A 15000-nucleotide genomic window follows, 5' to 3' on the forward strand; every position below is an offset into this window, starting at 1 on the left:
TCAAAAACCTGCAGACAAATGTTTATAGAAGTTCTGCTCATAGGGCGCCTGGGTGGCTCAGTTGGTTAAGCGACTGCCTTCGGCTCAGGTCATGATCCTGGAGTCCCTGGATTGAGTCCTGCATTGGGCTCCCTGCTCGGCAGGGAGTCTGCTTCTCCCTCTGACCCTAACCCCTCTCATGTGCTCTCTCTCATTCTCTCTCTCTCAAATAAATAAATAAAATCTTTAAAAAAAAAAAGGGCGGGGGGCGCCTGGGTGGCTCAGTCGTTAAGCGTCTGCCTTCGGCTCAGGTCATGATTCCAGGGTCCTGGGATCGAGCCCCCGCATCGGGCTTCCTGCTCCGTGTGAAGCCTGCTTCTCCCTCTCCCACTCCCCCTGCTTGCGTTCCCTCTCTCGCTGTGCCTCTCTCTGTCAAATAAATAAAATCTTTAAAAAATAAAAAATAGGGCGCCTGGGTGGCTCAGTTGGTTAAGCGACTGCCTTCGGCTCAGGTCATGATCCTGGAGTCCCTGGATCGAGTCCCGCATCAGGCTCCTTGCTCTGCAGGGAGTCTGCTTCTCCCTCTGACCCTCCTCCCTCTCATGCTCTCTGTCTCTCATTCTCTCTGTCTCAAATAAATAAATAAAATCTTTAAAAAAAAAATAAAAATAAAAATAAAAATAAAAAATAAAAGAAAAAAGAAATAAAATAAAAAGAAGTTCTGCTCATAATCACCAAATACTGGAAACAACCAAACCAAACATGCATCAACCGGTGAATGGATAATTTGTGGCAGACCCATACCATGGAATACTATTCAGCATAAAAAAAAATTGGGGGGAGGCGGCGCATGGGTGGCTTAGTTGGTTGTGTTTGACTCTTTTTTTTTTTTTAAAGATTTATTTATTTATTTGAGAGAGCGAGAATGAGAGAATGAGAGAGAGAGAGAGTACATGAGAGGGGGGAGGGTTAGAGGGAGAAGCAGGCTCCTCGCCGAGCAGGGACCCCGATGCGGGACTCGATCCAGGGACTCCAGGATCATGACCTGAGCCAAAGGCAGTTGCTCAACCAACTGAGCCACCCAGGCGCCCAGTTGTGTTTGACTCTTAATCTCAGTTCAGGTCTTGATCTCTGGGTTGTGGGTTAGGCCCCATGTTGGGCCTGGCGCTGGGCATGCAGCCTACTTATTTTGATTGACTGACTGACTGATTGATTTGCCAGAGGCGGGGGTGGGGGGGGAGTGGCAGGCAGAGGGAGAGGGACAAGGAGCCCGATGTGGGGCTTGATCCCAGGACTCTGGGATCATGACCCAAGCCAAAGGCGGACGCTCAGCCGACTGAGCCATCCAGGCACCCCTGTGGAGCCTACTTTAAAAAAAAAAAAATTTTTTTTTTTTGAACTACTGTGAAATAATAAGAAATATATATTTGGTCTCTGCCCTGGTTTCCTGTCACACAGTTCCAAAAACCCTAGGAATCTCTGTAGTGAAAAGTGTCTTTCTATGCTAAGAGATGACTATCTGCTGGGGACACCTGGAGAGCCTCAAGGGGGAGCCAACCATGTGGTTAGAGGGTTGGAGCTTTCAGTCCCCCTCCCTGGACCGGAAGGGAAAGAAGGAGTCTGAGTGAATCACCAATGGAAGGGCCAATGATTTAGTCAGCTGTGCCAACAAGATGAAGCGTCTATCAACATCCCTGAGAGTATCTGGGTTGCTGAGCACACTGAGGGACTGGGAGGGTGGTGCACCTGGAGAGGGCATGAAGCTCCATGCCCCTCCCCTTATACCTTGCTCTCTGCATCTCTTCCATCTGGCTGTTCCTAAGTTGTATCTTTTCTAATAAACCAGTAATCTAGTAAGTGCACTCTTTTCCTAAGTTCTGTGACCAGCTCTAGGAAATTAACTGAACCTGAAGCGGGGGTTGTCGGAAATTTGACTTATAGCCGGTGGGTCAGAAGCACAGGTAACACCCTGGACTTGAGACTTATGCTAAAGAAGGGGCAGCCTTACCAGACTGAGCCTTTAACCTGTGGGATCTGTAGTAACTTCAGGCAGTTAGTGTCAGAATTGAAACAATGTAGTTCACCCAGTCAGTGTCACAGAGAGTTGCAGAATTGGTTGATGTGAGGAAAAAAACCACATATGTCTGGTGTCAGAAGTGAAGAGTCAGCAAGAGTAGAAAGAAATAACAGTTTCCTTTTTAACTACTGATACACAAAACAACTTGAATGAGTCTCAAATGAATTTTGCTAAGAGAAAGAAGCCAGCAGTGGGGATTACCTGTGTCAAAACTCAGAACTGACTAATAAATGAATTTAGCAAAGTTGCAGGATACAAAGTCACCAAAAATCTGTTGCTTTTCTGTACACTAACAATGAATAATCCCAATAGAGTATTATGAAAACAATTCCACGTACAATAGCATCAAAATGAATAAGATGCTTAGGAATGAACTTAACCAAGCGAACAAAAGTGCACGGAAAACAAAAATGTTGCTGGAAGAAATTAAAGGCACAAATAAATGAAAAGACATCCTGTATTCAAGAATGAGAAGATGAGGGGCACCTGGGTGGATTAGTCGTTAAGCGTCTGCCTTCAGCTCAGGTCATAATCCCAGAGTCCTGGGATCGAGCCCCACATCAGACTCCCTGCTCAGCAGGAAGCCTGCTTCTCCCTCTCCCACTCCCCCTGTTTGTGTCCCTCTCTTGCTGTGTCTCTCTCTGTCAAATAAATAAATAAAATCTTAAAAAAAAAAAAAAAGAAAAGAAAAGAATGAGAAGATGGGGCGCCTGGGTGGCTCAGTCAGTTAAGCGTCTGCCTTCAGCTCAGGTTGTGATCCCAGGGTCCTGGGATTGAGCCCACATCAGGCTCCCTGCTCAGTGGGGAGCCTGCTTCTCCCTCTCTCCCCTGCTCGTGTTATCTCTCTCTCTCTCAAATAAATAAATAAAATCTTTAAAAAAAGAAAAAGAATCTTGAAAAAGAAGAACAAAGTTGGAAGACTCACACTTACCGATTTTTAAATCTACTACAAAGCTACAATAATCAAAACAGTGTGGTACTGGCATAAAGACAGACTGACAGGCCAATAGAGTCAAGTAAACCCAGAAATAAACCCTCACATGTATTGTCAAATGATTTTCAACAAGGGCGCCAAGGCCATTCAATGGGAAAAGGACAGTCTCTTGAATAAATGGTGCTGGGAAAACTGGTTATCCACATGTGAAAGGATAAAGTTGGATCCGTACCTCACACCATATACAAAATTAACTCAAAATGGATCAAAGACCTAAACGGAAGAACGAAAAACTATAAAACTCTTAGGAGCTTCATGACATTGGACTTGGCAATGATTCCTTGGATATGACACCAAAAGCACAAGCAACAAAAAATAGGGACACCCAGGTAGCTCAGTTAAGTGCCTGCCTTTGGCTCAGGTCATGATCCCAGGGTCTTGGGATTGAGTCCCACATCAGGCTCCCTGCTCAGCGGGAAGTCTACTTCTCCCTCTCCTGCTCCCTCTGCTTGTGCTCTCTCTCTCTCTGTCAAATAAATAAGTAAAATCTTAAAAAAAAAAAAAAAAACGAAATTGCACCTCATCAAAATTACCAGGTTTTTTTTGCATCAAAGGGCACTATCCAGAGAGTGAAAAGGCAATCCATAGAATGGTAGAAAATTTTTGCAAATCATGTATCTGATAAGGGATTAATATCTAGAATATATAAAGACCTAAAACTTAAGAACAATAAAAAAGAAACAACCCAATTAAAAAGTGGGCAAAGGAATGAAATAAACATTTCTCCAGAGAAGATATGGGCATACCTCGGCGATACTGCAGGCTTGTTTCCGGAACACTGCAATAAAGCATGTCAGATGGATTTTTTCTACTTCCCGTGCATATAAAACTTAAGTTTACACTACACTGTGGTCTATTAAATGTGCAGTAGCATTATATCTAAAAAGTTCATTACCTTAATTGAAAAATACTTTATTGCTAAAAAATGCTAACCATCATCTGAGCTTTCAGGGAGTTTTAGTCACCGGTCACAGTTTGCCATAACAAATATAATAATAATGAAAAAGTCTGAAAAATTGCAAGAATTACCAAAATGTGACACAGAGACACGAGGTGAGCAAATGCTGTTGGGGAAATGGCACTGATAGGCTTGCTTGATGCAGGCTTGCCACAAACCTTCAACGTGTAAAAACCACAGTATTTGTGAAGTGCAATAAAGCGAAGCACAATAAATAAGGTAGGAGTGCACACAGATGGACAATAAGCACATGAGAAGATGCTCGACACCATTAGTCATTAGGGAAATGCTAATCAAAGGCACAATGTGATATCACCACACACTCACCAGAATGGCTAATATTTTTTTTAAAAAATAAGGGCTCCTGGCTGGCTGAGTCAGTAGAGCATGTGACTCTTGATCTTGGGGTTGTAAGCTCAAGCCCCACGTTGGGTGTAGAGATTACTCAAAAATAAAATCTTTAGGAGGTGTGCCTGGGTGGCTCAGTCAGTTAAGCCCTGCATCTGGCTCCCTGCTTCATGGGGGGGCCTGCTTCTCCCTCTCCCTCTGCCCCTAACCCTGCTGGTGCTCTCTCTCACAAAATAAAAACAGATAAAATCTTTTTTTTTTTTTAAAGATTTTATTTATTTATTTGACAGAGAGATAGAAGAGCACAAGCAGAGGGAATGGCAGAGGGAGGAGAAGCAGGCTCTGCACTGAGCAGGGAGCCCGATGCGGGACTCGATCCCAGGACCCCGGGATCATGACCTGAGCCGAAGGCAGACGCTTAACGATCTGAGCCACCCAGGCACCCCAGATAAAATCTTTTTTAAAAAAATGAAATACTCAATACTCAAGAATTGAAAGCAAGACTCAAAGAGATATTTGTAAACCAATGTTCACAGCAGCATTATTCACAATAGCCAAAAGCTGGAAACAAGTCAAGGGTCCATGAATTGGTGAACAGATAAAGGAAATGTGGTATATATTACCAATGGAAGAGTACTCAGTCTTAAAAAGAAAGTGAAATTCTGACACATGCCACCGCATGGATGACCTTTGAAAACATTATGCTAGGGCGCCTGGGCGGCTCAGTCGTTAAGCGTCTGCCTTCAGCTCAGGTCATGATCCCAGGGTCCTGGGATCGAGCCCCGCATTGGGCTCCTGCTCCACGGGAAGCCTGCTTCTCCCTCTCCCATTCCCCCTGCTTGTATTCCCTCTCTTGCTGTGTCTCTGTCAAATAAATAAATAAAAATATTTTAGGGGCGCCTGGGTGGCTCAGTCGTTAAGCATCTGCCTTCGGCTCAGGTCATGATCCCAGGGTCCTGGGATTGAGCCCCGCATTGGGCTCCCTGCTCGGCGGGAACCCTGCTTCTCCCTCTCCCACTCCCCCTGCTTGTGTCCCTTCTCTCGCTGTGTCTCTCTCTGTCGAATAAATGAATAAAATCTTTAAAAAAAGAAAACATTATGCTAAATGAAATAAGCCAGACACAAAAGGGCAAATATTGTGAAATTCCACTTATATGAGGTCCCTACAGTAGTCTTATTCATAGAGACAAAGTAGAATGGTGGGAGCCAAGGGTTGGGAAAGGGTGGGAAGTTAGTGCTTCATGGGGACAGAGTTGCCGTTTGGGAAGATGAGAAAGTTCTGGGTGGTGGTGATAGTTGCACAACAATGTGAGTGTACTTAACTACACTGAATTGTACACTCCGTGAGTGATTAAAAGGGGTAATTGTATGTTATGTATATTTTCCTACAATAAAAACCCCTCATACAGCGTATACTAAAAAGGGTGAATTTTACTATATGTTAATTGTTTAAAGTAAATTAAAAAAAAAAAACTCATCAAAAACTAATGATGTGATGTATGGTGATTAACATAACAATAAAAAATTTAAAAAAAAAACTCTTAAGGGGCGCCTGTGTGGCTCAGTCAGTTAGTTACACATCTGACTCGATATCGGCTCAGGTCTTGATCTCAGGGTTGTGAGTTCAAGCCCCATGTTGGGCTCCATGCTGAGTGTGCAGCCTACTTAAAAAAAGAAAAGAAAAGAAAAGAAAGAAACTCTTAAGATGGAGTATTCTTCGATCATGAGCTTGGGCCTTTGGTGATAATGCCCATTTACTGAGCATCTGCTGTGTACTGGATGCTAGGTTAGATCCTTTTAGGTATAAAGCAATAATAACAAGACACTTACACTGAATTTTTGCCGTGTGCCTGTCACTGTCCCAATGCTTTATGCACAAGGAACCCAGTTATGTCTCCCGCCAACTCTGTGAGTTGTGTTAACAGCCCAGCTCAACAAGGAGAGTGAGGCACAGAGGGGTGGCAAGGGGTTGGTGGCCTCGCTGCCAGAGAACTATGTCCTGCTTCCCAAGGCACAGCCTGGATGTTTTGGCGCTGCTGAGCGCCCCTGGGAAGGGGAGAGGAGCATACCTACATACTCAGGACTCCACCCTTGCCCCAGACACTGAAGCCAGGTTAGGGAAGGTGAGACCCACGTCCCAGAGGGCGCCCAACGAGCACGGCTGACCGATATTGCAGCCCGAGGGGGCTCCGCTCACGTAAGCAGGAGCCCAGAGGCCAGGATGGGAAGAGGCTCCCTGGGGCCCTGCTGTCTGTGCTTCCAGGAGCCCCTGTCCCCTGGGCTTCGGAAGGGCAGAGGGGAGGGGATGAGGCCTGGGGAACTACAGGCTGAGTGAGTGTGTGTGTGTGGTCAGGGGCGGGGAGGTCTCAGCTGCCCTCCAGAATTGCACCCTGGGGCTATGTGGAGTCACCCTTCCCTGACCTGCTGCTGCTCAGGGTGGAACAAAGTCGGGCTGGAGGCTGCTCCATTAATGTCCCAACGGGACCCAAGGCCATAAAGCGGAGTCAAGGGCAGCCAACAGGCCTTGACATCACAGCCACGTGCTCAAACACTCCATCATAAGGGGAATAACCTGCCCAAGACTCCCCTTCAGACAGGCTGACCACTTGGTGGCATCCTCAGGCGAAGCTGCCGCCTGCCTTCACCCCTCCGGGGCCCCTTGGCCTGCCCACGTGGGCTCCCCAAGCATCGAATTGGGCCTCTGGAGGACGGCGCAGCCCAGGAGCAGATCAAGGCTTCAGAGAGTTCTGCTGCAAGGGGCCAACAGGCAACAAACAAGCCGGGAGGGGAGCAGAAGGAAAAGGAGACACGTCCCAGTTGGTAAAAATCATAACAACAACGAAAGCAGTCAACTGCTCTTAGATGCCACATGCTCGGCACTGCGCTGTGTCTGGACACATACTAATGCCCCTTCTTCAAGAGAAGTAAACTGAGGTACAGACAGGACGAACAGCTTGGCTGGTAGTAGAAGCAGGATTTCCACCTGGGCAGCCAGACTACAAACCTGTACGCTAAATCACCGCGTGTCTGTCTCTCCCCCAGGCAGGCCTGGCATTTGCTTTGGGAAGGTCACACAGAGGTCGAGGGCGGGCGCTGGTGTGTGTCTGCCAGGCAGGCGCGTGGTGCCAGGTGACACGGCTGTTTGTAAGGGCTGGGTGTGCACAGGGGGTCTGTGTCTCTGTGAGTCACAGCGTACGTGTGCTCAGGGGTCCCGGGGTGTACAGAGGCCTCCGTGTGCGTTTGTACATTCGAGCATGTCAGTGCGGTCTGGGCATTCATGGGCACCTGCATGCATCTGTGTGTCGATATCCAGGCCTCTGAACCTGTGTGACCTTGGAAGAGTGTACCTGGGTGCCGCACCTCGGCTGCGACTGTGCCCGAGTCCTCCATGGGCGGCGTGAGGTGTGTTCCTGTGTGTGGCCAGGCACAGGTGGGAAGCCGGCGTGGGCATGTGCCGTGGTGAGAGTGCTCCTGCAGGCAGTGTGGTGCGCCATCCTGTGTGAGACTGGGGTTTCTGTGGTTTGTGTGGCACTGCACCCACGGGTCAACCGTGAGAGTCTCTTGGTGTCCCCACCAGGTAAGAGACCCATACCGTTTACACGGTAAACACTAGGTGACCCCAAATACCCCGTGTGTGGGCATGTCTGTGTGTGTGTGTGTGTGTGTCCAGGTGTCGGAAGGGGTTGGTGGAGAGAAGCAAGACCAAGGCTGGAGTACCCCGAGACTTCTGAGAACTTCTCTGCTCCAGCACTGTCCAGCTGATTCTAAATAACCTCCAGGAGTTCCAGCAGAAGCCACCCTCCCTCCTCCACCCCAGCTTGGTTTTCAGCCTGGCAGCCCCAGTGAGGAGGGGGTGGGGAAAACTGGAGGCACTGCGCAGAGCAGGGCCAGAGGGACCTGGCTCCAGGCCGGTGGCCTGGGAGTGGAGCCCAGGTGATGCTGGACACCCATATTTGCTGCCAGGATGGGTGCCAGAAACCCAGGTTTAGGGGCACAAAGAGGGTGAAGAGATCCCATCTTAAATAGGAAGGGGGCAGGACCGAACACTCGGTTGGAGGGCTATCACCTGCAGGACGCCCTTAGCAACACCAAGAATTTTAGAGCCAGGAAAGGGGGTGGGGCTCCAGGCAGACCCTAGAAGCCACTCTGGGAACTCCCCAAGGCAGACTGGGCACCCTCTCCCCCCAGCCAGAGCCCTTGATGGTAAAAGAGGAAATTGGCTGCCCGCCACCCACCTGACAGATCTGCCTGGAGGGTGCCAACGGGTGTCCTCGTCGCTGAAGGAGAAGTGGACCAGGGACTCAAGGCCCGCGGGGGGCAGTGTCAGGTCAGGGGGCCGGGGCCTTGCCCGGGGTGCTGTCCCAGAGCGCATGGGTGCCAAGCGCCGTCGGGGTGAGCATGGGGACAGCGGCACGGTGGTGTGGCGAGCACTGCTCTCAGGCCTGAGGTGTCTCTGGCCACCGCCGGCGCCGCCTCCACACCCGCCCTCCCAGTGACCCCCCCAGGGACGGCCCCGGGCGTTCAGGCGTCTCCGTGTCCCCAGCGCCAGGGAGGGCTCTGCACGGGCCTCCTCCTGCGGAACTCTGAGCACACTTCCCGCCTGCCCCCCTCCCTCCAGGCCTGGCGGGGGTGCCCAGGCTCCGGATTCCCGGGCTCTGGCCCCGGCCCCCCCCGCCACGCCTTGCCTCTGGCCCCGCCTTCCCCCTCTCCCCACTCTGACGTCGAGCTGGGTCGGCTGGAGCCCTCTGAACGCCGTGCGCCCCTGGGGGAAAGAGATTCCCCCGCGCCCGTGGAGTGCGGGGCCGGTGACAAAAACCCCGGGGAGGGGCGACGGATGCGGGGAAGGGGGTGGAGCAGGGACAGGAAAGACAGAAGTGGAGACAGAGACACAGAGAGAAACTCGGAGAGAGGCACTGATTTCCACAAACATACCCCGTCCCCGACTCCACGCGGGGCTCCCGACCCCTCCTCCTCTTCTCTCCCCTCCCGGATCTCTGCCCCGGGGCCAGATGCTGAGCCTGTCCCCGCAGTGTCCTCTCCCAGTATGTCTCTGGACTCAGGTTCCAAACAAAGTGCGTGCGGAGAGTAGGGGTTAAAGGGGTAGGCAGACGACCCTCTCCTGGTTCTGGAGAAGCCCCCAGAGCCAGCCCGCTCCCACCTCCGGGCTGTCAACCTCCGTTTCCAAGATAAACGGACACTGGGGGCGCCTGGGTGGCTCAGTCGGTTAAGCAGCTGCCTTTGGCTCAGGTCATGATCCCAAGGTCCTGGGATCGAGCCCCACGTTGGGCTTCCTGCTCAGTGGAGAGTCTGCTTCTCCCTCTCCCTCTGCCTGCCTCTCTGCCTACTTGTGCTCTCTATCTATCTGTCAAATAAATAAATAAAATCTTTACAAAAAAAAAAAGATAAACGGACACTGGGAAGCCAGGCCGGATGTGGTCTCCAGGCTCCTCACCCGCAAGCTTCCAGCCCCCGCATCCCACCCCGCGTCTGGCCAGGAAGAGAAAGTTCATTTGCCCTCCGTGCCCGATGCACCCGGTAACGTCACCGTGCCTCCTGGCAAGGCAACCCGCAGATGGCAGCGCTGGCCCCATTTCACGGGCCTTTACACTGAGGCTAGCAGAACTGAACACACGTCCCCAGAGCACCCTGGATGGCAGGCTGGCCTCATTCCTCCAAAGCCTGACTGCAGCCTCAGGTCTGCACAGGAAGTGGGAGGAACAACGTTTATTGAGTGCCTACTGAGTGCCCTATCAGATATCTCCACAGCAACCCTGGAGGGCAGGGATGATTTTTATCGCTGCCCTGTGACGGAAGAAGGGCAGTTAGGCTGGGGAGAGCCAGCTAGGAACCCCAGACCCGGCACGCGCCAGGCGGTCAGGGGAGATTCGAACCCACCGGCGCTGGGCGCACTTACCCAGCCCACGCCTGGCGGCCAAAATCCTGGAAGCTGCGGAGAAGCCGAAGACGCCTGCGGAAAGTTGGGGACGGGATGGCGAAGAAGACCGGCGAGGAGGGCGGCGACCGTGGGCGGCGGGGTGCGCGCGGGGCCGGTGGTTCAGGCAGGAACGCCTCGTCCTCGGCAGCCGCCACCGCCGGGAAGGCCGCCAGCTGCAGTTCGGGGATGCGGCGCAGGCCTCGCGGCCGCGCCATAACCACAAGGGGCGCGGGGCGGCCCCGCCTCGGCGGGCGCTGGGGAGCAGAGCCGCCCTCCAGCCCCGCGCAGCCCACGCAGGCCGGCCGCCCAGCCCTGGGGCCCACGGGCCCCACCCCGCCCGGCCGCCTCGGCCCTTCCGGCTTCGCTCTGGGGCCGCCCCGGGGGCGGAGCGGGCCCGGGGCGCCCACGCGGCTGCGGCGAGACACCCCTCAGACCGCAGGGGCACCCGCAGTCCCCTTGAGGTCCTTATAATCGCCGGAGGCGTCTCTACAAACATCTGGGGTGCCCCCCAAATCCCTGGGGTGCTCTCACAAACCGCTGTGGCTCTCACAAACCTCAATGGCATCCCCAAAGTCCCTCAGATGTCCCCACAATTCCAGGGAGTGTCCCAGCTATCCCTGAGGCGTCCCCACAGAACCCAGAGGTGCCCCCAAATCTCAGAGTTCCCCCCAAAAGCCAGAGGTGCTCTGAGAGGCCCCACAGACTCTGGGACAATCCCTTAGCTTCCCAAATGTCCCCTACTAGTGTCCTGGTTGTTACTGATATGTTCCCACAAACCCCAGGGGCACCCCAAGACTCTCAGGATGCACCCGCAAATGAAACTCCTTCAGATCCCAGGACCATCACCAGGTTTCCTCAGATGTCCCCCAAGTCTCCTAGAGTACCCCCACCATCCCTGAGTCAGAGATCCCCAGAGCACCCCTAGAATTTCCCACAGCCACAGAGTATTCCTACAGACTACATGAGGGCACCCCCAAATTCCAGGACCCCTCACAGATCCTAAGAATGCTTCCACAGTCCCTCAGATGTCCGCCAACCCCCGAGTGGCTCCACAGCATCCCTTAGATGCCCCCACAAGTTCAGAGACACCAAAATAACCTCGGGGGTGTCTTCAGATTCAAGGGGTGTTCCCATAAATATGTTGCTGCCCCCCAAATCCTAGGGTGCCCCACGGACCCCAGGGACACAACTAGATTCCTCCACAGTTCCTAAGACAGTCCTATAACCCGAGGCTACCTTCCAAAACCAAGATGAACCCACAATCTTTGGGACACCTCCAGAATGCCCCCCCACAGCTTCTGAGACATGCCTTATAACTCTGAGATACCCCTCGACGCTGAGTGTGCTCACAGCCCCTAGACACTAAGATTCCCCCACTCCTTAGAATCTCTGAGGTATCTTAGAATTGGGGCCCTCCACAGCTCATGAGGTGGCCCCAAGAAGCCGACCTCCCCTGGGCAGAGCAGTAAAAGCAGAGAGGGACTTTCTGGAGACCCTGCAGTGGCTCTGCACGCCCAGCCACTATGACTCTGTGGGGGGCACATGATTCCCTTTCACAGACGAAGAAAGGGAGACTGAGGAGGTGAAGATTCTAGAACAAAGTTAGCCAGCTGGTTATAATTCCAGAGACTACCCAAACCTGTCTGTGGCTGTTTGGGGTTAGGAAGTGGGAGAAGCTTGTTTTAGATAAGAAAAATGGGGTGCCTGGGTGGCTCTGTCGTTAAGCATCTGCCTTCGGCTCAGGTCATGATCCCAGGGTCCTGAGATCGAGCCCCACATCGGGCTCCCTGATCCTCGGGAAGCCTGCTTCTCCCTCTCCCTCTCCCCCTGCTTGTGTTCCCTCTCTCACTGTCTCTCTCTGTCAAATAAATAAAAATTAAAAAATAAATAAATAAATAAGAAAAATGGAGTGAATCTCTATTTTAGGGCCCTGCCTCTGTAAATACCTTTCTCTACCTGTTGGCTCCGTTGTCATGAGCCCCCGAATTGGCTGGCCTAGGCTTGAGTCTGGCCTCCGGACACTTCTTAGTCATTTGGCTTTGGGCCAGTCACTTCATTTCATGCAGCCTCAGTTTTCCCACCTGTAAAATTGGCGTAATAATACTATGCATCTCATGAATGGACATGTAAAAAAAAGAAAAGGCTTGGAAAAGCGTTTGGACACAGTAAAGCACTCACTGAATATTAGCTATAATTATCTGACAAAACCTTTTTTGGAGAGCTTATAATATGCAAGCCACTGTACTAGCCAGAGAATACAGATGATGAAGATGAAGATGAGGAAGGTGATGACGATGATAGCAGCTAACCCGGACATTCAGCACCTCTATCTCTGATCTCTTTTAATCCTCACAAAAGACCTGCAAAGTGATATACTGTTGTCCCTATTTTACAGATGGGAAAACTGACTCCTGGCGAGAAACAACCTGCTCAAGGTCACACAGCCAGTGAGTGTCTGAGCCAGGCTCTATGCCAGTGTTTGCCACCCTTTATTTCATTAACCCCTCCCCGCCTGGAGGAATAGCCTGCTTAGACAGTCCCGACCCCCTAAATTGCCTTCTCTATGAAATGGTACAGCCCCCCATACACAGGCATACCTCAGAAATACTGCAGGTTCTGTTCCAGACCATTGCAATAAAGTCAACATCCCAACAAAGCGAGCCAAACGAATTTTGTGGTTTCCCAGGGCACATAAAAGCCATGTTTACATGACACCGTAGTCTACTAAGTGTGCAATAGCATTATGTCTAAAAAGGTGTATGTACCTTAATTTAAAAACGCTTTATTGCTAAAAAATGCTGACCACCATCTGAGCTTTCAGCGAGTCGTAATCTTTGCTGGTGCAGGGTCTTGCCTCCATGTTGATGGCTGCTGACCGATCGGGGTATTGTGGGGACTTCTTAAAATAAGAAAACAGTGGGGGCGCCTGGGTGGCTCAGTCGGTTAAGCGACTGCCTTCGGCTCAGGTCATGATCCTGGAGTCCCTGGATCGAGTCCCGCATCGGGCTCCCTGCTTGGCAGGGGGTGTGCTCCTCCCTCTGACCCTCCCCCCTCTCATGTGCTCTCTCTCACTCAAATAAATAAGTAAAATCTTTTTAAAAATAAATAAATAAAATAAGAAAACAGTGAAGTTTGCCACATGGATTGGGCCTTCCTTTTAGGAGCAGTTTCTCTGGAGCATTTTACCCACCGTAGAACTTATTTCTTTTTTTTTTAAGATTTTATTTATTTATTTGACAGAGAGAGAGAGCACAAGTAGGCAGAGTGGCAGGCAGATGGAGAAGGAGAAGCAGGCTTCCCGCTGAGCAGGGAGCCGGATGTGGGGCTCGATCCCAAGACCCCAGGATAATGACCTGAGCTGAAGGCAGCTGCTTAACCGACTGAGCCACCCAGGCGCCCCCGTAGAACTTCTTTCAAAATGGAAGTCAATCCTCTCGACCCCTCCTGCTGCTTTATCATCTAACTTTACGTCCTATTCTAAAGCCTTGTCATTTCAACAATCTTCACAGCCACTTCACTTCTTCCAAACTCCTGTTCCTGCTCACACTTTGACCCCTTCCCATGAGTCAGAATGTTCAGAATGGCGTCGAGGATGGTGAGTCCTTTCCAGAAGGTTTTCAATTTCTTCTGCCCGGATCCATCAGAGGAGTCACGGTCTGTGGCAGCTATGGGTTACCGAAATGTATTTCTCAAATAATAAGACTTGGTAGTCAAAATGACTCCTTAATCCATGGGCTGCAGAATAGATGTGGTGTCAGCAGGCATGAAAACAACATTAATCTCATTGTGCATCTCCGTCTGATATCGTCAGTGACCAGGCGCATTATCAATGAATAGTCATATTTTGAAAGGAATCCTTTTTTTTTTTTTTGAGCAGCAGGTCTCAACAGTGGGTTTAAAATATTCAGTAAACCATGTTATAAACCGATGTGCTGTCACCCAGGCTTTGTTGTTCCGTTTACAGAGCAGACCGACTAGGTGTAGCCTAATTCTTAAGGGCCCTAGGATTTTTAGGATGGCAAATGAGCAATGGCTTTAACTTAAAGTCACCAACTGCACTGGTCCCTAACAAGAGAGACGCAGCCTGTCCTTTGAAGCCAGGCACTGACTTCTCCTCTCTAACTATGCAAGTCCTGGATGGCATCTTCCAATAGAAGGCTGCTTTGTCTACACTGAAAATGTGTTTAGTGTGGCCACCTTCATTAATCATCTTAGCTCGAGCTTCTGGATTACTTGCTGCAGCTTCCATATCAGCACCTTGCACTTTTATGTAATAGAGACGTCTCCTTTCCTTAAACCCCATGAACCAACCTCCACTAGCTTCGGACTTGGCTCCTGCAGCTTCCTCACCTCCCTCAGCCTCTACAGAACTGAAGACAGTGAGGGCCTCGCTCTGGATGAGGCTTTGGCTTAAGGGAGTGTCGTGGCTGGTTTGATCTTCTATCTAGACCAAACTTTCTCCAAATCAGCAAAAACGCCATTTTGCTTTCTTATCATTCCTGTGTTCGCTGGAGGGGCACCTTTAATTTCCTTCAAGGCTTCTCCTTTGCCTTCACAACTTGGCTCACTGGTCCAAGAGGCCTAGCTTTCGGTCTATCTCAGCTTCCAACATGCCTTCCTCATTAAGCTTAATCATTCTTAGGGCATAGGGAGGCGCAAGGAAAGGGAGAGAAGGGAAAGGGGGAAAAAAACTGGTTGGTGGAGCTGTT

The 15000-nt window shown here is 50.9% G+C and overlaps 1 protein-coding gene across 4 annotated transcripts in view; it reads right to left on the reverse strand.

The window, feature by feature from the left end:
• Window positions 1–15000, reverse strand: part of PDE4A (phosphodiesterase 4A) — a 42736-nt gene that overhangs the window by 18112 nt on the left and 9624 nt on the right. Inside the window, exon 1 of one of the 4 annotated variants that reach the window (XM_021705047.1) lies at window positions 10271–10506. The exons of 2 other annotated variants lie outside the window; for them this stretch is intronic. In XM_021705047.1, the coding sequence (XP_021560722.1) occupies window positions 10271–10506 (236 nt within the window). Of the gene's footprint in view, window positions 1–8591; window positions 8753–10270; window positions 10507–15000 lie in introns of those variants that run through there. One more of the 4 variants, XM_021705051.1, reaches the window with a different exon arrangement.

This window comes from Neomonachus schauinslandi, chromosome 1 (genome assembly GCF_002201575.2).
Source record: "Neomonachus schauinslandi chromosome 1, ASM220157v2, whole genome shotgun sequence".
NCBI classification, from domain to species: Eukaryota; Metazoa; Chordata; class Mammalia; order Carnivora; family Phocidae; genus Neomonachus; species Neomonachus schauinslandi.